Here is a 25,848-nt window from a genome sequence, read left to right on the forward strand (position 1 = left end):
ACATTGTATCATAAAAAGAAAAAAATGGTCATACTGCGCCTTGGGCTTGTTTTTTTTTTTTTTTTTGGGGGGGGGGGGGGGGTTCAACAATGGCATGAGTCACGTGCCGCTGCCCACAACGCAACACACAGCGGACCAATGATTATCATATTTATTTCAGTTTTACATCGAAACCTTCGTGTATCTGCTGAACCCAGGTTGATTGAGGTTGTTTTATCCTGTTAGTGTCATAGATCCCTGTGGTGAGTCTCCTGAATGTCACGATGGATCCGTGGTATGATATTATGAGACATGACCTGCCTACTCTTTTAGTTTTCAGCGTCACATTCCTATTGGCCTTGTATGTCTTAGCGAAACGATCCAAGGGCAAGGCCAGCGGCAATGGTCACCGCACAGTTCCCCCTGAGGTTTCCGGTGCTGTTTCGCTGTTCGGCAACGCATTGTCGCTGAAGCCGAACGACGAATTCTTGGTGCAAACACAGGCATGGCACGGCAAATATGGCGCGGTGTTTTCACTGCTCGTCGGGCTCACGACTACGGTCTTCGTCGATGGGATGGTGGCTGTAAGGGAGGCCGCCGTCAAGCGAGCAATCGAGATCGGCGACCGACCCGTCGCCAGGCAGCTCTTCGAACTGAATCCAAAGCGTTTCGGTAAGATGGTCATCAGCAAAGAAAGAACTGCATGTATAATTCCTGTATTTTTTTTTTTTTGTATACCTTCCAACAAAAATCACGGCGCCATTTTCATAAAAAGTTGATATGATAGCAACACCATGCTGGTGGAATGGCAATTGCCATGGTAATGACACTAATCCAGCATCGATTGACTGTTGCTATGGGAAGTTGCCATTGCAGCATCGGACGGTTGTCATCCTAAAATCTTTTTCTTTTCTTTTTTTTTATGAAATGGGGCCCAGAAGAATACATTTAACAATGTAACATTATATATACGTGCAAGCTTACAGTATTTAATTATATCCATGTTTGATAACGTGTTTGTACTGCACACTATTTTAGGCTCATCATAACGTGTTTGTTGGCTAGTGTATAAGTCCTGTTTAAAATACATGTATATAAATCAAATAATTTCCCTTCCATCTGGCTTGCAAGAAAGTGTAAACGCAAAACTCGGGTCAATAAAAATATCACTTGTATAGAAGTTCTCATCAACATAACTAAAACATCTGCACCTATTCGACTTCAGTTGACATCACAGTGCACATTGCAACGGGATATTCTCACTTGCAGGGATATTTAGCGCCCCCGTAAGTCGGTCTTGGCAAACTCAGAGAAAGTTCGCGCATGCATCCTTTCGCGGCGTGGGTTTCGGATCCGTTTCCCTGGAAACCATCATCCTGGATGAAGCAAACGAGCTGCTCTCACACTTCATGGTAATTTCCACCTGCAGCTGATTATTAAATGGAAAGCTTATCACAAGAGAAGGTTTGGCAAAATGAACGCATCGAATACAGACGTCTATGTTCAGATTTTGAATTTGTGCAAAACTGAGACATCATGCTCAGATTGGAAAATTTACTGTGTTAATGTTGGTAAACCCTTTAGGATTTTTTTTAAGGATTTTACGGCGTCTGTAGGGAAATGCAACTTACCAAAGTTGTCACACGACCTTTGTTAAACATGCAGCGTTTTAATTGTTATCAAGATTACACAGAACACTCGAAAACCACGTGTATGATAATACGCAATGGAAAACATCAATCGGTGAGCATATCATCGGCATTATAAATATCAGCCAGACCTTACAAAAGAATTCTATTCACGACAACTTGAAATTATCACATTACATGTCCAAAGGACCTCGATACAACAGATCCAGAACATTATTTTCATGTGATAAAACGAATGAATGAATTAATGATAAATAAATAAATGAATAAATAAATAAGAAGAAACGCTCGGATGATATCACATCAATTTACACTACAATCACGTGCTATCAACATTGTCCAAAGGTTATATTAGCGGATTTGATGATTTGAATTGTTGCAATCATTTTCTCTGACCGAGCAATTTTCTTTGTTTTATAACGTTACATGGACATTATGTCGACAATGACATTTTTTGTGAAGATAATTTTTATACGATACGATACAGTGATCCCCTTGAATAGGCACGAGATACTTGGGGAGCCATTCGCTGTTGTTTTGAAAAGGACCCCTTCCTCTTAGAGGATAGCGAGATTGCCAGGTATTGCACCAGTGCACTTTGATAAAGAATAACCACGACTTTTAGCAGGTCATCACTGAAGTTCTGACAAGCTTTTTCTATTCAATCGTCGTAAAAAGTTATGAAATTTAAAAGAATGATAATCATTCTAACATCAGGGAATGTAATTTCCATTTTTTCATTTTTCGCAGTCAAAAAATGGCCGTTCATTCGATCCTCAATCCTGCCTTTACATCTCCGCAGCCAACATTGGCAATCAGCTCCTGTTCGGACGTCGTCTGCAGTTCGACTCTGAGCTCGACGACGAACTCATGGGCAACATCAGGCACCTAATGTTCTTCCGCGACGACCCTCTCGTCATGTTTTTCCCACTGATGTGGCACGTTGTCAAGCACTCTACGAGGTGGAGGACGGTCCGTCAGTCGTGGGACAAAGTCATGGACTTTCTGCGGCGGGAGGTTAAAGAGCGTGAGGGACGACTGAATCTAGGTAAAGACTTGAGATGGCTTATACGCTAGAAAATGTTTAAATCAAGAGTCGTTTCTTTGAACGCTCGATCCCGCAGACTTGTCTGAGGGCTATAGGCAAAGCATGGTCCCTTGCACAGCTGGTTCAAACTCTCGATGATTTTCAATAAACACGGCATTAAAGGGATTATCTGAAAACCTAAGCGCAGAGCTATATAAGTGTTATTTATTTATTCATTATCATTAGTAGTAGTATAGTAGTAGTAGTATCATAAACATTATAAATATTTTGATTGTTGTGTAGTAGTTACTCGTGTATTTTTATTATAGACGCAGTTGAACTAGGATATGCATGAAGTGTTCATGTGATAGGCATCGTCTTTTATTTCGCAACGGTCTCACTTTAGACCTGAAATTTTTGTCTTCATGAGTTGATTTGAATAAATTAACCCAGCTGTTAATATCATCATATTCTCCTCTTGTTCTTTCTTTTATCTGTGTATGGCTGATCTTTCACCGACGAAAAAAAAAAAAAAAACAAAATAACATACGATTTATTAATGCAGATGATTCGCAAGTGAATGACTTCATCGATGCCTATCTCGTACAGGAGAAGAAAGACCCCGCGAATTTCAACCACGGGCTCCTTGAGTTAGTCCTGGTGGACCTAATCGTCGGCGGAACGGACACGATCTCCGCCACCTTATCTTGGATTCTGCTCTACTTGATCACGCATCCTCAATACCAGAAACGAATTCACGACGAGATTAACCAAGTATATGAAATTCTTTTACTTAACAAGCTTGTCTTTGTTACATGTCATCGAAAATTACACCTTTTTCTTTCATTTTTATCGTTCCTAGAACCTGAAAATGATGATTTTCTTCTCTTTTTTGGGGGGGGGGGGGGGGAGAATTGGATGCATAGAAGAATAAAATTGAAGATATCTCGTTGGATTGACGCATAAATGACATTAAAACTCTTGAAAAATAAGTAAAATGATGTTTTCAAAATACGTGTTACAAAGTTCGATTGCAATCAAAACAGGCAGGCGCAGCTTATTAGGCCCTACTAGACGTTGCGCCACAAACAGCTATCGTAGATAGGCAAGGTATTTTGTGATAGATTTTAATGTGATTATATTGGTAAAGCCGGTAGGATTTCTGATGAATTTTTAAAATGTACCATGCATAAATGACGCTCCTCATTTTTGTTTAACCCCTTCACTAATTATAATATGAATGAAAAGGAATAATGATCCTGGAATGCTGAATGAAAGTTATGGAATATTCAGCTTAGTACAAGCAACACAGTATCAAACATAGCCCAAGCAAAGTGTTTTACAAATTTATTTCTAAGATATTAAGACGAGCCTTTTTTTTTTTCTCCCTCACTCTGGGTATTTTAGGCAATATATGTTACTTGACGCACGTTTCTTAACGCACGTTACATCATAAAGTATTCAGAAACTCATTTGAAGCAATCGCAGAGCACAAACCTCCACTAAGCCACTGTAGGGTGAATAACGTCTTAATTACTGTGCACGCATCTTCCAGTAAAAAAAAAAAAAGAAAAAAAAAAAAGAAAAAGATACTGGACCGGGATAATGATCCGAAGAGAGTACGAAAATGTAATACTGTATTCCCTCCGGGTGTTCCCTTCCTTTTTTACGACATTCAAGAAAATCAGTTCGTTAAATTTCGACAGATATTAAGAGCAGACAAAGAAACAAGCAAACAAACGATGTAAAAAGAATAACCTCCATGACGGACGATGATAATCAATAGAAAGAACTGATAAAACTGATTTGATATCAAGTAACATTAATTTTCAAAACACCAACAATGGCCTCTTATTAACTCCCAGGTGGTTCCACAAGGACCTGTTCTCTGGTCACACCGGGCGCAGCTACAGCACACCGAGGCGGCTGTCATGGAGGTTCAGCGGCTTGCCTGCGTCGCCCCGATGGTACCTCACAAAGCCCTGACCGACACCGAATTGTGCGGTTTTCACATATCTAAGGACTGGAACGTGTATCTCAACGTGTGGTAAGTCCTTTCGGAGAATGAATATGAATAGATAAACAAAACAAACATCCCCCCCCCCAAAAAAAAAAAAAAAAAAGGAGAAAATCACACAGGATCATGCTTTTACATCTTAAACACCGCAAATCATTGCATTTATATGCTTCTCTTGACAGCTTAAGACACAATATTGAATTTCTGGGCTGGATAGAATTCGATAGGTATGTATTCCGGAATACCGAATGAGGAAAAATAATGTTGACAGACATCAACCAGCTTTAGGTCTGCGACGCGAACGCTAAGACGACGTTAATTAAGTAAAAAAAAAAAAAATGGTGTTCTTTAAAGGAGTTATAACCCATTGGTTCTTTACACGCGCAAGACGGCCGTTTCCATTGTCCAGCCCGGGAGACAGCGTTGTCGTGGTTGTTTTAGCGTTCGCGTCGCAGATCTGAAGCCCGCAATTGAGTCTGCATTGATTGGCATATAAAGACATAGATTATTAGTTGTTGAATTAGATACAAGATTTGAATTAAACATATCTTGAATCGACATATCTTGAATAAAATAATGTTAATGTGATATCAAACAGCCAGATGTAGCAAATGTTAACAATCATGGCAAGATCATCAATATCATGTTACAAATCCCACGGTGGTTCTTCCAACCTTTGTAATCCGAACGGCGAGATGTATTGACAGGTAGACTTTGCAGGGACCCTACTTTCAATGTGTTGCATACTACGTCTTTGTCTACAAGAATGTTGTAACAGGTGATGATACTTGCAGAAACGTGACAAACGTTTTTATATGTTTGCGTTTAGCTCATTTTGTCAATAGAATGCCGAAGTGATGATGTCATGGTCTTTTGTTATCGCTTGGGTTGAAAACAGGTGCGCGCATAAACACTCGGGCCAGGTGTTTTTTTTTTTTTACAAATATTCAAATTTTTTTACAAATATTCAAATTTGCATTCTGCAATCTGCATTCAAATTTACGGATACATTTTCCTCAATGACATAGTCAAGAGCTAATCATCCATTGCTTTTGAATACATCTCAATATGTGACCCCTGGTTTTCATCCCATCATTTGTTGCTTTGTCAGGCAATGCTCTGCAGGCACATTTTATTACATTATTATCAAGCATAACCCTTGTTTCAAAAGTGTGCATAGAATTCGAACATCTTCTGAAAACCTGGTCTATTTGCACATCACATAAAAAGGCAGATTTCCCTTTTTTTAATGCTAGAAGGGTGTTCATACATGGTGTGTTCACATGCAACTATGTCAGTACACTAAGATTTGCAATAAGGCCCCTCTGGTTCTGAAACATTCAATATCCTTGACCAATGATATGAATACTACTTCAACCTATGACCCCTGCACCAAGACTAGTGGTCTCCTCACACTGATGAACATTGTACTACTCGTTGAATTTCTCTACCTCAGCCAAAATTGTTTCATCCTTTCTCATGGCATATTATCTAGAGTAGGAAAGACTATGTCATGTGGAAAACAAAGGAATACTTTGTGCCTGCGAGTCCAGTGTTTACTAAATCTCCATCCTTTCTTGAGAAATTTTGCAAATGGTCAGGGAAAGAATGTAATCATACGAAAAATAAATGCTCTACATATATGACTCTGGCTATTTGCTGACCTTTAAAAAGATTGGTCATCAATAGGTTGACATTTAGTTTTAGTTTACATTTAGATTCTTTTTATTTTCATTCTTATTTTGTGAGATAATGAGGAAATACTTATAAATTATGAAAAAGTATACAGTTCTAACAGGAAATCAAAGTTTATTTCATGAAAATCAGTTTTAAAATGACCGAGATATCCAAAAGAATAATCCAAAATAATATCCCACAAAAAGGTGGGACCTCTTAGAATTGTATGCTCTCTCATATTTCGTAAGTGGTTTCTCAATATCTTACAAAAAAGTTAAAAACCTAAAGCCCTATATCACCCAAAGCTACACCACACCTTTAAATCTACATACACAGAATATAAAACCTCTAGAAGAGTTATTTTGTGAAAAGCCCATCCTAAAAAACAGTGTTTGTGAATAGAGGCGGAAGTGTTAAAGGAAGAGGACAGTGAAAGTTTGAGGATATTCTGATTAGAATGAAGATAGGTATGTTTGAAGTTGTGATCAATCAGGCACGAATTGGCAACTCCATGACGTAGCACGAGAGCTCACGATACATTTTTCCCTCTGCATAAAATTCCATGAAAACCTTTTTTTTTGGTCATCAATGTTAAAATATTCATTTAAAGGGACTGATAATATTCTTTTAAAGGGGTTGTGTAGAAAAAAAAAATATTTGCAATTATTATACTAAGAGTTCATAAATGATTAGAAATTTCCTGGACTTGAAAATGACAATTATTTCATAGCACGAAAGCAAATGGGGGATGAGCTCGCATTGTGACATTACAGAATTGCCAGTTTGTGTTTGGATGATCTCACCTACAAGAAATCATAACTTTCTCAGTGTTCGTCAGAATTTGATCAAGCTTTCACCGTCCTAATCCTCTAATGTTTCTGCTTCTCTTCGCACAGACTAAATTTCAAGGTGGATTTCCCCATTCACTGTTGACTATTTCATGACTCTTGTAACATTGATCGAAACACATGAAAGTTATTTCCTTGATAATATTACTTGTGTGACCTCATCCACATCAGCAAAACATATGCAGGTTATTCACTCAATAGCTCTGTGAAACATGAGATTTACACGATAATTTCATCAAACGTATACACGTAAGAACACTGCATTAATATTCCCCATAATAGAATAAGAATTACATAAGTAGAAAGTAGCCTGAGCTCCATGTTGTGTAGAACATACTCTAGATAGCTGATATTATATCACAAAAATATATACAATTTGCATAACAGGTGCGCGCATAAACACTCGGGCCAGGTGTTTTTTTTTTTTTTTTTTTTAAAGAACCAGTTTCCATGGCGATGAATGGCTATGGCATCACATTTTGGTACTCTGCCAATTCTGTTTGATGTCTACAATTTTTAGACTGTTGATTCTCGTTTATTCCGAGTTTAGAGATTTTTGTGTTGTATTCCCTATCTTGATCTTGGCATAGTCTAGACCACATCTCCAGATTATCATGCGAATTTATCAAGCTAGAATTTTTTCACATTTCTTGCTTTTTCCTAAGTATCACCTTAAACGCCAACTTACTCCTAAAAAGACATATAATTCCGCAATGCATGGTGTGGACGCAATGCGACTCGAGCTTATAAAGCTGCCCCTTGCATAATGGCGATATTTCGTCATATTCGTCCCCCCCCCACGAAATGTCATCTTTATCAGTATTTTGTTTGTTTGTTTGTTTGTTTGTTTGTTTGCACTGCAGGGCCATTCATCGAAATCCAGATTTTTGGCCTGACCCGGATCGGTTCGATCCGAACCGTTTCATAGGCGCCGATGGAGCCGTCATCAAACAACCGAATAACTTCTTGCCGTTTTCCATAGGTAGCGATTTCAACTTATGATTACTGGAAAATCATGTAGACTGAATATTAAATTCACAAAATCGCATCTTGAAGGAGGGTGCCCATTTTCATCTGACATTTAGTCTTTCACGTCACCTTCAGTTCTCGTCAGTAACATGATGCAGGAATTTATTGCCTTATCTTAAAATTATCTCTTCTTTCTACAATTAATATAAGATTTCCCTTACCATGTTTACATAGGCATAAAGGCCTACACCGTATAATCTTATAGTCTATAGTGATACTATCCATTACTACGTCTCTCAGTGATGACGATGATGATAGGAATAACTTTAATGATATCATCACTGTAATAGTAATCCATCCATCTATCTTATTTGTCTATACTAATCCTCGTCAGGAAAGCGTGTGTGTATTGGGGAGCAGCTTGCGAAAAAGGAGCTCTTTCTCTTCGACCCATCGTGTTTTTGTCCTCGACAAGTCAACATTTTTATTAACTGCATGGTACTTTCATGTCTAAAGTATTGAGCGAGTCGACTTGTCGAATTCCAGCAACTCGTCCACTCTACTGGCACTTGTTTATATTTCACCCTTTCATCTTCCTTGTTACAAAATATCTCGTGTTCTTGTCACTTTCGAGATTCTTTCCGAATTACCTTGTGTTTGAATATCTGCGTGTTTGACCCTTCGTTTGCCGTTATGTTTCTTGTTTTGGAGTTAATTTAATTTTGTCGTTGGCTCTACAGTAGTTTGATTTGTTTAGTTTGTCATAGAGGACAAGTTTCATAAGTGAAAAACAATGAACAAAAAGAGTACAAATGATCAATTTTATTCCCTTCTGCTTGTAGGCATACCATATACTGTATAAAACAATAGAATACTTGATGGGTATCCGAACCAAAAAGAGGACACAATATAATTCCCATGCAAATCAACGTGAGTAAAAATCTACTAGGTACTAGTATGTGTCGTGTGTGTGTGTGTGTGTGTGTGTGTGTGTGTGTGTGTGTGTGTGTGGGTGTTTGCATTAGAGGGTTGATGCATGCCATTTGTTTCTCATGGATGACTGGTGCATACACAGGATAAAGTGCACTGATTCATTGCTAGACTCATAAAAAAGGAATAAACTGAAACACAGCAAACTGAATGTAGCTGATATGAAAACATTTCATAGTATTAGCCTTGCTTTATTCACTGTCTCATAGTGTCAACGATTAGACATGCACTTTGGTATATCCACCTTACAATAGTACATCTGCTAGACTACAGGTGCACATTCTCTTATTTAGACTAATAGTCTTTATTTGTATAAAATACATAATTTCATAATTGACATTATTTCATGAATAAGTTGTGTGATATATTCTTCTGTAGTATAAAAAAAAATAGATTATGTGAAAACATTAAATGACAAATACAAGTACATATACGTCATGTATAAACGGCATGCAAAGGATAGATATAAAGTAAAATCTTTGAGTAAAAATTAATACCCGATAGTCTTTGTGTCTAATTACTACATAGTACTTTACCAATGTCCTTGAAATGAGTGTTTTGCCTGTAGTCATGAAAAAGTCAAAATCCACAGAAATAAAAACGTAAAAAGCATTTCCTGAAGATATTGGAAAGTAATGAACATACAAACATAATCACTTGGTTAAATGAATTCTGCTTTCAGAGGAACCATTTTATCAAACGGCAAAGACAAGATTATTTCTATACTCTTTCACTAATAACACTACTAATCACTCACTAGGAGCAGGATTTCCCACAAGAAAATGCAACAATATGAAGCATATTCATTTTTCATTTGCAGCAAAAGAGAAGTTGATACTTGCTATAACTATTTTAAGATGGTGAAACTGTTTGTTTTTAATTTGAAGGTAATATGCACTAAATTTCCTTGCATAAAAACAGCACCCAGACACTCTTGTAAAGACACTTTTCATGTACAGCTTTAAAAAGTCTAAATAAATTTGTGATAAATCAAACAATAATGAACAAAGAAAATGGAAATTACAGCTTTGTTTCACTAGTAGACTCAAGAGGGCAGTATTCAAATACTCAATAATTTGCAGACAACCATCTTTGTTTTTGTTTTTTTTATATTATAAAAGTAATTTCTTACCTTTTCACTTTTGTTGTGAAGGAAATAATTCCCTCTGGAATTATGAGAGAGAAGGTAGTTGGAATGGATACTTCTTGACATAGCATGAAATTATATGAAAAAGTGAATCTGAAAAAAAAAGTTGAGTTTGTCACTACACACAATAAGAATCACATGGTAAATCTAGCCATGCATCAACAACGAGTGCATCATAAATACAATACTGTATCATGTTTGAAGTGATACAATGTAGTCATACATGTATTTCAGTATTCACCATTTCATAGAGGAAAGAATGTTTACGGTCCTGTCCTGCATCAAATGTTACTGTACTTCATCACTCTACATAATTTTCTTCTACACATCTTTTATCATCCTACATGATTTTCTATTACACGTCTGTACAAATACGGGCTGTCATTTGCAACATCTGACACCTTATCATTGTGACCTGAACAGGCAAGATTTGTTTATAAAACATATTTTTACAAGATCATTCACTTTTTTCATCTTCGTTTTTTCAACGTAAGTGGGCACAAACAGACACGGTATTTGGAATGTCTTGGGAATTCTTGGTACAACTGGAAAAGATAACAAGTCCCTGAAAATGACAGCTAACTTTGATCTTCTCACTCATGAACCAGAAGGGAATTGATTCAAGTTTGCATCATTCCTACATTATCCCTGAATGAATGATTATGATGAAGTTTCACACAGAAAAAAAGGCACTCTCAATAATTTTGACCTGCTTTGGTTTGAGCAAGAAAGAGGCTAATACACACAATGTGAGCTGTCAAGGGGGGGGGGGGGGGGGATAACAAATATTCAAATTTGCATTCTGCAATCTGCATTCAAATTTACGGATACATTTTCCTCAATGACATAGTCAAGAGCTAATCATCCATTGCTTTTGAATACATCTCAATATGTGACCCCTGGTTTTCATCCCATCATTTGTTGCTTTGTCAGGCAATGCTCTGCAGGCACATTTTATTACATTATTATCAAGCATAACCCTTGTTTCAAAAGTGTGCATAGAATTCGAACATCTTCTGAAAACCTGGTCTATTTGCACATCACATAAAAAGGCAGATTTCCCTTTTTTTAATGCTAGAAGGGTGTTCATACATGGTGTGTTCACATGCAACTATGTCAGTACACTAAGATTTGCAATAAGGCCCCTCTGGTTCTGAAACATTCAATATCCTTGACCAATGATATGAATACTACTTCAACCTATGACCCCTGCACCAAGACTAGTGGTCTCCTCACACTGATGAACATTGTACTACTCGTTGAATTTCTCTACCTCGGCCAAAATTGTTTCATCCTTTCTCATGGCATATTATCTAGAGTAGGAAAGACTATGTCATGTGGAAAACAAAGGAATACTTTGTGCCTGCGAGTCCAGTGTTTACTAAATCTCCATCCTTTCTTGAGAAATTTTGCAAATGGTCAGGGAAAGAATGTAATCATACGAAAAATAAATGCTCTACATATATGACTCTGGCTATTTGCTGACCTTTAAAAAGATTGGTCATCAATAGGTTGACATTTAGTTTTAGTTTACATTTAGATTCTTTTTATTTTCATTCTTATTTTGTGAGATAATGAGGAAATACTTATAAATCATGAAAAAGTATACAGTTCTAACAGGAAATCAAAGTTTATTTCATGAAAATCAGTTTTAAAATGGCCGAGATATCCAAAAGAATAATCCAAAATAATATCCCACAAAAAGGTGGGACCTCTTAGAATTGTATGCTCTCTCATATTTCATAAGTGGTTTCTCAATATCTTACAAAAAAGTTAAAAACCTAAAGCCCTATATCACCCAAAGCTACACCACACCTTTAAATCTACATACACAGAATATATAACCTCTAGAAGAGTTATTTTGTGAAAAGCCCATCCTGAAAAACAGTGTTTGTGAATAGAGGCGGAAGTGTTAAAGGAAGAGGACAGTGAAAGTTTGAGGATATTCTGATTAGAATGAAGATAGGTATGTTTGAAGTTGTGATCAATCAGGCACGAATTGGCAACTCCATGACGTAGCACGAGAGCTCACGATACATTTTTCCCTCTGCATAAAATTCCATGAAAACCTTTTTTTTGGTCATCAATGTTAGAATATTCTTTTAAAGGGACTGATAATATTTTTTTAAAGGGGTTGTGTAGAAAAAAAAAATATTTGCAATTATTATACTAAGAGTTCATAAATGATTAGAAATTTCCTGGACTTGAAAATGACAATTATTTCATAGCACGAGAGCAAATGGGGGATGAGCTCGCATTGTGATATTACAGAATTGCCAGTTTGTGTTTGGATGATCTCACCTACAAGAAATCATAACGTTCTCAGTGTTCATCAGAATTTGATCAAGCTTTCACCGTCCTAATCCTCTAATGTTTCTGCTTCTCTTCGCACAGACTAAATTTCAAGGTGGATTTCCCCATTCACTGTTGACTATTTCATGACTCTTGTAACATTGATCAAAACACATGAAAGTTATTTCCTTGATATATTGTGTGACCTCATCCACATCAGCAAAACATATGCAGGTTATTCACTCAATAGCTCTGTGAAATATGAGATTTACACGATAATTTCATCAAACGTATACACGTAAGAACACTGCATTAATATTCCCCATAATAGAATAAGAATTACATAAGTAAAAAGTAGCCTGAGCTCCATGTTGTGTAGAACATACTCTAGATAGCTGATATTATATCACAAAAATATATACAATTTGCATAACAAACATGCAGTACCATTTTGATATATCACATAAATTTAGTTGCATAACTAGTTTGCCCACACACACACTTAAGAACTTTTCAAGTAAAAAAAAAAAAAAAAAAATTGTTGCTCACATATGAATCATTTCCCTTCATACTGATGTCACAGAATATAAAACAAAAAATACATAACACATAATCTGGCCATAACCATAAGTACCTTGAGTATGTGCTGAAATTTTTGATTTGAAATTGCACAACTTTACACACCAACCTCAAACTCAAGAAACTTTACATCAATTTTAGAGCAAATGATCATGCAGAAACTCCCAGTCAACCGGACATTCCTTGGCAAGTACAGGTACAGAGCAGGACATGGGTTAAAGAACGAATCCCACTTTGACATCGTACACACATAGAGATCACACAGGGACATGTGTTGCGGCAACCCTTATTGGTTATGATGTGACATGCCTCCACAAGCACCGAGCATTTTGCCTCCATGCAAGGTTAATACAGATGCACTCCAACTGTGGTTTTAAGAAAAAAAGTGCTGAACAGTAAAGGATGTTCAGCTTTCTGCACTCAATCTCAATAACAAGGCCGATTCGAATCTCATTTCATTAAATCTCTCCGTCATGATGTGCTGGTATCTCACACGTTTGGAACACCTCTAGAACTCAGTGGACCCCCTCCTGATTGGTGGCGAGAACACTTCAACCCACGCGCTTTACTTGGCAAAGACCTTCTGAAGCTTGTCCTTGTACACCCAGGCAGCACCCCCTGCACCCGCCAGAACGGCGCAGGTCCCAACGAAACGGAGAAAGCCAGAGACTGACGGAATGAATTTCTCCTTCCACGACACGGCGAACGGCAGGGCGGGCATGTCCTGTGTGAGGAGTGGGGCGCACAACAAAGTTATAATGTTATACAGCGGATTGGTTTGCATATGTGTGCTTGCATGCATTTTACCATGAAACCTCTCATCCTGTCCACATGTTCATTGTCTAAATCCACCTCATCGCACTTTCTCTCTTTCTGTTCAGGCTTGCCCTTTAATTTTCTTCTCTCTTTTCTCACCATGAAGTATTTGTAGCTATGCTTTTTCTCGCCCCCCCTTTTTTTTTTAAATTTGCCATTCAACTCCTGTCTCTATGATAGGTACAAAAATATATCACACCATAGATAACATAATGTGCATACCCAACAGAGCAGTGCTTCTCAACCAGTGGGCTCTCTCGGGTGGCCTACGATGTTGGCCAAAAATGGAAAAAAAAAAAAAAGGTTCTCATTCAATACAACTGAGCCTCGCAAAAACAAAACAAAAAACAAAACAAAAAAATTGTAGGAGCCCAATTGAGCCTCGGGTTAAAAAAGGGTTGAGAAGCATGGAAACAGAGGGTATTTATTTGTCTGTATAAAAAATGATAATAATTAAAAAATAAATCAAGAAATAATGTGTTGACTGATGATGCCCGTGTTTCCTGGTAAGACTCACATTCAAGACAGCCATTTTGAGATGGCGATGGCATGATGCGTTTGTTGGAGGGCTGATATAAAACGATCGTGACTATCTACCACCGACACACTGAATGACCTGTAATCTTTCACACAGATCTGTTGCATCATTAATTAATTTACTTGAATAGAAGGATAAAAAATGAGGATGGTATTGGTGATAATGATGATGATGAATGCAGACTCTATCCAACTCTATCTGTCTTTGAATTTTCAATAAATCAATGTTAAGTTTGTACACACTTGATTGATGTGTTAAGAGAGTGTTTTTCATCCTGGTGATTAAAAGGCGCTATATAAATGCATGTATTATGTTATGCTTTGATACCAGTAACTAAGAGTATAATGATAATGATATAAAAATACAGATGTGAAGTAGGCTGATGACTGGTAAAAAAGAAATTGCTGAAAATTATGACAATGCTGCAAAAAATAAATAAATGAATAAATAAATATATAAATAAATACATAAATACATAAATACATAAATACATAAATGAATAAATAAAAATGATCAGTCGAGCAGCCGTTGCTTCAAAAGCATTCATATTACCAGTCTCACCTGTGCTTCTGGTTCTTCCTGCCATACCTCATCCCTGGATATCTTCCCCATGTTGTGCAAAATCTGTTCAAGAGACATGCAAAATCATTGACTGCAGTCATGTGAAAGGTGATCCTCAAATGATAATACATGTAATGACACAGAAGTAATCAAAAGCAACTCCATCCTCTCTACCCTTCCTCCTTCCCCTTTCCACCTTTTTTTTTTAAATGATATTACTTTCTTGACACAGAAAAAGTACTGAAAAAATCATCCATGTGTTTGTCACAAGTAGATTGGATTATTGTAACAGTTTATTTTATGGCTTACCTGATAATCAATTAGGTAAACTACAAAGGGTGCAAAATGCATGTGCTAGATTAGTTTGCAATTCTCCTCGTTTTTCTCATTGTAGTCCATTACTATGTGCATTACATTGGTTGCCTGTAAAGCAGAGAATCATATTTAAAACTCTGTTGATTGTATATAGAGCTATTCATGGTACAGCACCAGTGTACATACAGGAACTGTTAAAAACATCATTTCAAACATCTTATCACCTCCAAAGTTCACGGGACCAAACATTATTGAAATATCCATCAGGGAAATCACAAGTTACTCTTCGTGACAGGGCATTTTTGTATGCTGCACCAAAACTATGGAATAATCTCCCTCTGTTTGTAAGACAAGCAGTTACGATTAATGAGTTTAAGGTCAGGTTAAAAAGTCATCTCTTGAAGTAATGAATTTTATATTTGAATTTCTTGTATGTATGTTATTTTGTAATGCGCAGTAGAGTATATTATTATAGTAGCTGTGCAATATAAATGTCCTTTATTATTATCATTATTATCATTCTCGACCTTAATCACCCTCCTCCACCACATCTTCTATAGCTTCCTGATGTTTATATTTTCCCAACTTCCATGTTCCCTATTTAATACAGGGATACCAATCCTGCAGTGCAGTATCCTGAGGCCCGAATAGGTGCATACTTGGTGGAAAAACAATATTTTCATCTTTCTTGCAATGCACATATGTAGTAATATAATTTGAGAAAAACAGTTTTGTCCATGAAACTTGTACTATTTTTCAGTTAAAAGACATACAAGATACTGAAAAAAAAAATGAAGGAATAGTTGGCATACAATGTACCTGGCATTATCTCTAGTCCACTGATAACCGCAGCAGAGTCTATAAATTACTATAACACCCACACAGTTTTAAACCTTCATATCTGTGAATCGAGTCTTTCATAATGAAGACTGCATGCAAGATGAAGGCCAATAGAAAAGTACCCAAAGGCATGATGCTACCATTTGCACATCCTTTGAATGATTTTATAACAGATATATGGCATCATACTAATGCTGTGGATCACAATCATCATCATTATGTCACACCTACACCCTATTTCTCTTTCTTTTCTCGGTTGCCATGGTGATCAACACATACAATTTCTGTTCACACACTCTTCAACATCTACACTTCATCAATATCTACAGTTAAACTCGCCTAAGTCGACGTCGCATATGTCGAATAATCGCGCAAGTCGATAATTTTAAAAAGTCCCGATTTTTCCCCATTGACTTACGTGTATTAATTCACTCATAAGTCGAATTTTTTAAGTCGAATACTCGCTTAAGTCGATGAAATCCCAAGAACACTTTCACGGAAAAACCATTGAATTCACTGTGCCTAAGTCGAATAAGATTTTATTGTGTAATAAATCACTGTCAAAATTACGAGACGCCAGTTTTTGTTTACATACAGTACAGTGTATATACCAAAAGAAACTGCGTAAATAAACATTAACGTTTCATTAACGCAAGCGGTTTCACCTGAATCGTTAGTAACGCAAACTAACGATCGGGAAAATTAACGTTTGTAGCAACGATGAGTAACGATCCCTAGCGCAAATTAACGATGTTTCGTTAACATTAACGATAGGTAACGCAAGAACTCACGCGAGATTTTGGTTTTGTAACGAGACCTGGTGAAAGGACGACGTAGCCCCTGCCGAGTGTAGCGATCTATGCCTTATATTTAGCGGAGTCTTTTCGCGAATCGAATCACGATTTCGCGAATGGTTAATTTGCGACCGGGGTCACCAAAAACGCACGCCGGGCCACCAAAAAAGCCGAATGTTTGCCTTCAGTTTTGGAAATGAAGCGGTAACAATCGGTTCCATAAGATGCTGAATAAATGTCAGATGTTTGCTCTTTTAATTTTGGAAATGAATAACGGTAATATTCGATTCCGTATAATACTAAAATAAATGTCGGATGTTTGCTTATACTTTTGGAATGTCAGGGATTTGATTTTGCGTTCGGAAATGAATAAGGATAAAAAAAGTATCCGGAAGATGCTGAAATAAATGTCGAATGTTTGCTTTGACGTTCGGATATGAAAAATAATGATATTCAACTCCATACGATGATAAAATAAATGCCGGATGTTTACTTTTACGTTCGAAAGTAAATAACAATTACATTCAGCTCCGGAAGATGCTAAAGTAAATGTAGAATTATCCCTTTGACGTTCGGAAATGAATAACAATAATAATCAACTTCGTATGATGATGAAATAAATGTCGGATGTTTACTTTTACGTTCGAAAGTAAATAACATTAACATTCAGCTCCGGAAGATGCTAAAGTAAATGTCGAATTATCCCTTTGACGTTCAGAAATGAATAACAATAATAATCAACTTCGTACGACGATGAGATAAATGTCGGGTGTTTGCTTTTACTTTCGAAAGTAAATAGCAATAACATTCGGCTCCAGAAGATGCTAAAATAAATGTCAGATGATTGTTTTTACGTTCGGAAGTGAATAGCAGTAATATTCTTCTCCATACGATGCTAAATAACTGTCGGATGTTTGCTTTTAAATTTCGAAATGAATAACAGTACCATTTAGCTGCGTTTGATGGTAAAGTTAATGTTTGATATTTGCTTTAACGTTCGGAAATGAATAACAATAGTATTCAACTCCGTCCGATGATAAAATGAATGTCTTATGTTTGCTTTTATGTTCGAAAGTAAATAGCAATAACATTCAGCTCCGGAAGATGCTAAAATAAATGTTGAATGTTTGCTTTGGCGTTCGGAAATGAATAACTATAGTATTCAACTCAGTACGATGATGAAATAATTGCCGAAAGTTCGCTTTTACGTTCGAAAGTAAATAGCATGTAACATTCGACTCCTGAAGATGCCAAAATAAATGTCAGATGATTCATTTCACTTTCGGAAGTGGACAGCAGTAACATTCGGCTCCTTACGATCATAAAATAAATGTCGGGTGTTTGCTTTTGAATTTGGAGATCGAATAACGGTAATATTCTGCTCCGTACGATGCTAAAATAAGTAACAGATTGTTTCTTTTACATTTGGAAATGATTAACGATATCAATCGGCTCATTTAGATGATGAAATAAAAAGCAGATGTTTGCTTTTACGTTCGGAAATGAATAAGGATGATATTCAGCTCCGTAAGATCCTAGAATGAATGTCGGTTGCTTGTTTTTACATTTGAAAATGATTAACGGCAACATTCGGCTCCGGAAGGTGTTAAGATACTTGTAAATGGTGGATGATTGCTTTTACAATCAGAAATAAATAACGGTAACTTTCGGACCGAATGTAGGACCGATTTAGTTTTGCTTCTTTTTTGTTTTGTTTTTTGGGGTTTTTTTCGGGCCACCAAAAAATAAAAATCAATCATTTGGGGGCCACCAAAATAAAAGTTAGTGTGGAGCCCTGGCCTGCATCAATGTGGATAAAGTGTCTTGCTGAAGGGCAAATATCGGGCACACCGCTCCAGCTCTCGGCTCCAGAGTAGACAACAACATGTACATATTGTACGCGTGGTGTAACTTTAAGTCGATTTTTTTCGACTTACGTACAAGTCGAAACTCGCCTAAGTCGATGTGTTTTGCTCAGTCCCGAGAAGACCGACTTATGCGAGTTTAACTGTAGTCTTCTTCATCTTGCCATGGTGATCAACACATACAATTTCTGTTCACACACTCTTCAACATCTACACTTCATCAATATCTAGTCTTCTTCATCTTGTGAGTATTTATAATTCACTTGCGTGAGATTAATGTTATTATGTCCTATTATTGAATTTTCTTCTCTCTCTCCCTCTCATTTACAGATGTATGTGTAAAGAACAATGATAGACCTACACAAAGTCTACCACAGCACAACCTATAAAGGCTCGTCAAACAGAAACTCAATCACTGTGAATAATGCCATTTATCTAAACTACCTTAAAATTTTTATTTTTTTTTTAAAGAAGAAGAAAAGGACGACTACCAACCTCCCTGGCAGCCCTTTCTCCAGCCTGAACTGCCCCATCCATATATCCAGACCATTTAGTGGCTGTCTCTGTACCAGCAAAGTACAGCCGACCGATAGGTTCTCGCAGGGCCCTGCCAAACAGAAGTAAAAAATGGGAGCAAGTTCCAGAAAAATATTTCCAGTATTTCTTGTGCATCTTGTTGTGGCAATATCACATTAACAAGTTCTTTGAAAAGAATTCTAGAAAGTTTACCTTTTAAAACCAACAAAGTCTGTGGCATGCAAATCACTTTGCATAATCTCAAACATTAAAACTGCTTAATAATAAAAATCATTTTTGTGATAGAGGATAACGTCTAAAGTAGTCACATTCACAGAAAGTAAAGAAATTCTGGGATGAGACATTTCAATTTTCCACTGCAGAAAGAGGAGGTGATTTAACGTCAGACTGTACACAAGAATACATGGAAGCTGTAATAACTCATTAATGACGGACATTTCTTTTCCATTTACCACTCAATTCTCCTGCACTACAATGGCAGTCTCAAGAAATGTTGTTGTTGTCAATACAAAATCCAGCATGACAGAAACCAGTAATAGTTTGTTTGAAACAGTTGAGTTTTAAACAGTTGATTATTTCAAATTTCCTCACACTCATCTATGATATTAATGACTACGTGATTCACGGAAAGCTGACAAAAACACGCCAAGATCATGCATACCATGCCCAAACCAACCTAGATGTGCACAATAAGGATCAATACAATGATTAGTCACAAACAGAGACTTAATTCTGACAATTCAATTATCAGGAACTTGGTTATTCAGCAACTTTTTTGTCTTAATCCTCTCTACCTCACCGTCATGAAATTTTACAGCTACACTGTACATCATGCTAGGAATCTTGCTTTTGGCTGTGATAGAGATAAACTCACTTGCGTACATATTAGCTATATACCATAAAGCAAAAGGAATATTCGCGAATTGGAGTTGACGACCTTTCTCGCTGCATGAACATTCTGCGAATTGCCACTGGCATCCAACGCATTATAGTGCAGATGAGAACTTTCATGTGCATTTTGATTACCTGCATCATTGTTGACTCTAGTGAAATTCGAAAAAATCAAAATGCACACAAACATTTCTGGTTTTACAGTTCTGCTTTCCATCATCCAATCATGAGACAGACAATTGACATTTCTACATTTTTTTTTAAAGACAAAAAGGTCTTCTTTATAACTAATTTTAAAAAAAAAAGATAATTTTTTTTGAGTTATTACTAATGTTTCCAAAAAACAAATGCAGTCAACCTCGCCTAAGGCCAATCTATTTTGACTGAAGAAATAGCTTCAACTTACGAGAAAATTAGACCAATGAGGGATTAAAATCAAAAGAATATTAAGTGAAGAGGACTTGAAAAGATCTTCCACTTAGGCAATTATTCAACTTATGCGAGGTTGACTTAAGTGAGGTTGACTTCACTGTACCGTTTTGATGATCTCCCAAAATGACTGTACCTTTGAACCTACAGTTTTTAAAATCTATGACTTTATTGTCTGTTTCCCATGAATTCCAACAATATTTAAACTGGGCACCACAGTGACGATGAAACTCACTTCCAGTATTTTGTGATGATGCCTGGCACGGTGTAGCCCACGTAACCTCCACCAATGTATGGCTCCTCCATCCAATTCTTTTCAATATACATCACCGGCTTGAAATGACATGGACCAGGGAACAGGAACCAACACCAACACACACAAATAAAAATAAGGAAATACACGGTGATAAACCAAACAAAAATCAACATCAAACCCATATCCTATCTCCCAACTTCCCAGGAAAAAAAAATTGCTGTATGTTGTACACAAAGCCCCTGTATCTACACAATGTATACGGGTCCACACAAGGCCTGGGTAGACAGTTCTTTGCCTTTGTTTTCACAATGAAAACACATGCCATGCAATTTTTATGACATTTGTTTAAAAAAAAAATCATGGCATCGTTGAAATCAACACAAAGAATATGTATGACATTTGACCCAGAAGATTTAAAGGATTATGGGAAAGGTGAGTTTGAAAGGGACATGCCTGAGCAGTAAATATCTGTCAAGACTGTGCTTTTGAAAGGGTGCAGTCCTTTGGTACTGACCATGCATCTTTATAAATGACAACAGAAAAATACAGACTTGGTTTATACGAACAGGTACTGCTATCTTGTTATTGTGAACAGTCTGAAAGTTACTGAGAAGTTACAGCAAGATTTTTTCATTTCTATTTTTGGAAAGAAATACTTCTAGCTTAATCTCACGATGAACAAGTTATCATCTGAATGAACTGAGACAAACTTTCACTAAAAGAAATTACTTTTCCCAGATTTAGTGACTTCAACATTTAAGTGTATGTTTAACTTTATCTTCACAAACAGAATAGAATCAGACCAACGGAATGGTAAAGGCTTTTTCCAAATCATACATACAGTGCTGGAGTTATGGAATTTCAAAGTTGCACATGCTTTCTATGAAGAAGCACTACTGGTTGCCAACAAAATTATGTGCACAAAAGCTAAATAAATGGTGATCACCTCACAACTCTCCCGTCGGTGTGCACACATGAACATCATTCAAATCACATTTTTGGTTAATGATCTAGCAACTTCAACACCATACCCCTGTGAGTCAACATTGCTGGGTTATCAAAAAAGAAATACTTTGATCCAACATATACAGGTTCTTCTCTTTCATTTCATGTTAAAAAAAAAAAAAAAAAAAAAAAAAAAACTTACTATGAGAATTCTTAGGCAATGACATCACCTCATATAATGTCCATTTGTGGTAGCAACATATATTGCTTTCTCGTATAAAAAAAACAAAAAAAAAACAACAACATAGAGTCAGACTGTTATTTATTTTGTGCCTGAATTTGATAAAACTGCTATGATTCTGTCTGTTTGATTGTACTGTGAAGTCAAAGTGAACACGGACTGGAATTGCATTTTTATAATGTTTCACTTAAAGAGGATGGCTAGTAACTGATCAGTGGGAATCAGTGGAAATGCTGGGGGATGATTGTACCAATTCTTGTGGGATTCATTTAAGAGTGCATTATATATCTATTGATGTGTGATAATAATTTGCTTCAGAACAGTCTCATATTCAAGTAATGTGCAGTTTAATGCCCCATCACTGTACAGGCATGCTAGCCTGGAACCATTAAACTGCACATTACTTGAATATGAGACCATTCTGAAGCAAACAATTTTCACACAACAGTAGATATATAATGCACTCTTAAATGAATCCCACAAGAATTGGTACAATCATCCCCCAGCATTCCCACTGATTCCCACTGATCAGTTACTAGCCATCCCCTTTAAAGGTACACATTGCCTTTCCTGCCCATTCATGCACAAAGTACACTCATTCTTTGGTATCTGATTTGCGGAGCAAAGGCATGGCACATTCTTGTCCTTATTTCAACCATAACGGTGTCCCTTTGACGACTTTATCATCACAACTGAATGAATTTTATAACTGCAGGTCTGCCAACATTCCCACATCCAAATCAGGGAGATTCAACACAGCAATCAGGGAGATATCTGTGTGTTACGTGCATTTCAATGGGTAAAAATAATTACCAAATCAGAGAGATTTTAATATTCTCTTATTCAGACAGGGGCAGATTTTGACATTTTCAGGGAGACTCCTGCAGAATCAGGGAGACTTGGCAGCTCTGCAATAGCAAGTAAATTACCTTCAGGGCCTCATCACTCTTCAGTATCTTGGCATAATGTTGACAGATCATCTGTTTTCTGAAGGCAGGAATGATGTAGCAAGAATAGTCAAGGAAGAAAAAAAAAAGGACACAGCAGTTAATCCTTATATCAAGAGACATAAACTTATTTATTGCAAGACTCCAGAGATAGATCAATGCAACTAACAAATTTCCACAAAATTATCACCAACATGGTAACTAATGGCTGCAGATTAGGAAACAGTCCAAGAAGGAAAAACAACAAAGAATGAAATTGAGTGAATAAGAAGGCTGCACACTATCCATATACTGGCAGTTATACACCTTCAGTGTGGGGGTGAGTATTTCATAGACATTTAAGGTGCATATAATGTTACTATGTCATGAATATTCAACTCACCTTAATTAAGCAATTCTGTGCAAATCATTCCAGCTCACAAACCAAGAAACACACCATATCCCTTGGCTTGTTAAACATTCTTCTCATCAAACAGAAAAACTTGTTTTACAAGACACAAAACTTATCTTAAAAAGAGAAGACATATGTTTACCACTGTCAAACTTTTGTTGAGATTGAAAATATTTCATTGCTTAGCCTGCCAAAAAAAAAAAAAAGAGAAGCAGGAAAATCTGACAACTTCTTACCGCTCTTCTTTAGAAACTTCGCAGTATTCTCTGGCCGCATCTCCAGCAACGAACCTGCAGTAGAACGGAGGTGTGAATGGAAAATGTCATCAAATAATCTCCATTATTCATTTGTTTCTTGATTTCCTTTCTTTCTTTAGGGAGAAGGTGTTCTTTCTTGTAGAAAGCAGAAGGTAATTGAAGAATACGTATACTGTACAACCTGAAACTTTTGCATCCAGGTATTTTTTCAAATTGGCATATGTCGGACATTTTTGCATGTTGTTAATTTCGCGGTTGCGGTCGCGGTCTAGATATCGTTACTCTGCCTTTCACAAAATAAGAATGAGGAACAAGCGACAATACCTACTACTTCTGAATGATTTCAATCAGTGATTCCTTGTACAAACACAAGTATGTTACTCTGCATTCAAAGAACTGAACTGGCATGCTGATATTTCATGGATACTGCCACTTCATGGCCCACGCTACAGACTAGGCATGGACCTGCAGTAGATACTAGTTGCATGCAATTCAGCTAGCTGTGCTGGTATGGCGTGATTTTTATAAAGAAATTTGCAGTTCAAAGGCAATATGTGAAATTCGCAAATATAAAAACATCATGAAAATTAAAGGGATAGTACAGTATCGGTGGAGATGAGGATTGGGCTTTTAACTTTCTGTGAGATACCAAGAAAACACTTATGAAATAGTACAGAGCATACCATTTTAAGAGGAATTCAAAGTTTATTTGATGAGAATCGGGTTTGGAATGACTGAGACATCCAAAAACAATGTAAAACAAAGTGATTGTCATGAAGTGTGGGTCCCACACTTTATCAGAATCATACTTTTTTGGATATCTCAGCCATTTCAAAACCAATTTTCATCAAACAATAATGTTGAATTCCTCATGGAATTACATGCTCTTTCACATTTCATTAGAGGTTTCTTATTATCTCACCAAAAAAATGTTATAAACCTGAAATTAGGTCTCAACCAAAACTGTACGATCCCTTTAACGCTTGTATAGTATACCCTCAATGCAGGACGAGGCAAAACAAGTAAAGAATTAAAACAAAAAATTGTGTGGGTAGTCCCATATGCAGCCTTTTATGTACCCTCCCCTCCCCCCCCCCCCACACACACACACATTTTGCATGCCTAACCCGATGATGGCAGGGTACTGTGCGTTAGGTTTGCAGTCATCCTGAGTCCCACAGACGATGCCATCAGCGACTATCAGCCCGGAGTAATCTAAGAAAAACATTTGAGGACACCATACATTAAAAATTTGAAAACACTGTCAAACGAACATGGGTCTACATGATTGAGGCTGCCCACACAACACCCTGGTGTCATTTGATAGATGTCTATGTGTACTGACGAACCTGTGTTTGCAGAGTTGTCACTTTATATCACACCACATCACTCACTGTGCATTAAAATTGTCAGACGAACGGTGTAGCTGCACATGAATTATTCATAATAGACAAACGGGTCGCTCACAAATGATACAGGGGACATTACCAAAGCAACAACTACAAATGTTAATGCCTACAGGCGTGCAAGTACGTGGCTAACAGTTTTAGATCCTCTTGCCCAGGGGTACTACCACTGGGAAAATACCAGTGCATAACCAAGGACACCAATATAGAGACTCTTGGTATCCCCAGCAATCCTAAACAGCTCCTCTCTGTTTGGCACCACAACTATCATTCGAAAATTTGAATAATACATTGCCCATTTCTTAGTGTACGGTAAAGTGGTAACACCAGAGCAAACAAAATGCAAAAATACTGTATAATACCATATACAATGCACCTCCATTATAACGAACAGGGCTGTAACGAAATTCCGGTTACAACGAAGTAAAGAATCAGGCCATAACATTATCCACTGTATGTATTTAAACTGTTTTATTTGTTCAGTTGTAACGAAATTTTGATATAACGAAAGAAAACTGACAGTCCCGAAGACTTCATTATAATGGGAATCCACTAACCCTTAGCAAGACTGATTATTATTATTACTTTATTATTATTATCATTTTTTTTTGCGAATGGGGACTTCCTGTTAAGTTTGTGAGTGCC

At 36.9% G+C, this 25,848-nt stretch overlaps 2 protein-coding genes across 3 annotated transcripts in view; one reads left to right on the forward strand and one right to left on the reverse strand.

Annotated features, from left to right (window-relative positions):
• Positions 1–108: 108 nt before the first annotated feature.
• LOC140233100 (cytochrome P450 2D15-like) lies at positions 109–9,143 on the forward strand. 2 transcript variants are annotated; one of them, XM_072313214.1, is made up of 7 exons: positions 109–651; positions 1,249–1,391; positions 2,379–2,676; positions 3,265–3,429; positions 4,521–4,702; positions 8,061–8,179; positions 8,561–9,143. In XM_072313214.1, the coding sequence occupies exons 1-4, from the start codon at positions 264–266 to the stop codon at positions 3,303–3,305; spliced, it is 870 nt and encodes a 289-aa protein (XP_072169315.1). In that variant the 5' UTR covers positions 109–263; the 3' UTR covers positions 3,306–3,429; positions 4,521–4,702; positions 8,061–8,179; positions 8,561–9,143. The 2 variants fall into 2 exon arrangements, with proteins under 2 accessions (XP_072169315.1, XP_072169314.1); XM_072313213.1 differs by having other exon boundaries at positions 8,061–9,143.
• A 3,998-nt stretch (positions 9,144–13,141) lies between these two features.
• Positions 13,142–25,848, reverse strand: part of LOC140232856 (amine oxidase [flavin-containing]-like) — a 35,147-nt gene continuing 22,440 nt past the window's right edge. The window contains exons 11-17 of the mRNA XM_072312969.1: positions 24,925–25,012; positions 23,777–23,830; positions 23,132–23,189; positions 20,996–21,093; positions 19,399–19,510; positions 15,090–15,152; positions 13,142–13,898 (exon numbers count right to left, since the gene is read on the reverse strand). Coding sequence (XP_072169070.1) covers positions 13,740–13,898; positions 15,090–15,152; positions 19,399–19,510; positions 20,996–21,093; positions 23,132–23,189; positions 23,777–23,830; positions 24,925–25,012 — 632 coding nt within the window. The 3' untranslated portion in view covers positions 13,142–13,739. The remainder of the gene's footprint in view (positions 13,899–15,089; positions 15,153–19,398; positions 19,511–20,995; positions 21,094–23,131; positions 23,190–23,776; positions 23,831–24,924; positions 25,013–25,848) is intronic.

This window comes from Diadema setosum, chromosome 9 (genome assembly GCF_964275005.1).
Source record: "Diadema setosum chromosome 9, eeDiaSeto1, whole genome shotgun sequence".
NCBI classification, from domain to species: Eukaryota; Metazoa; Echinodermata; class Echinoidea; order Diadematoida; family Diadematidae; genus Diadema; species Diadema setosum.

Coding starts and splice junctions, on each gene's coding strand:
- LOC140233100 (XM_072313213.1), top strand. CDS start 264: ATGGATCCGTGGTATGATATTATGAGACATGACCTGCCTACTCTTTTA. Junction 652..1,248: donor ACTGAATCCAAAGCGTTTCG/GTAAGATGGTCA, acceptor TCTCACTTGCAG/GGATATTTAGCGCCCCCGTA. Junction 1,392..2,378: donor AGCTGCTCTCACACTTCATG/GTAATTTCCACC, acceptor CATTTTTCGCAG/TCAAAAAATGGCCGTTCATT.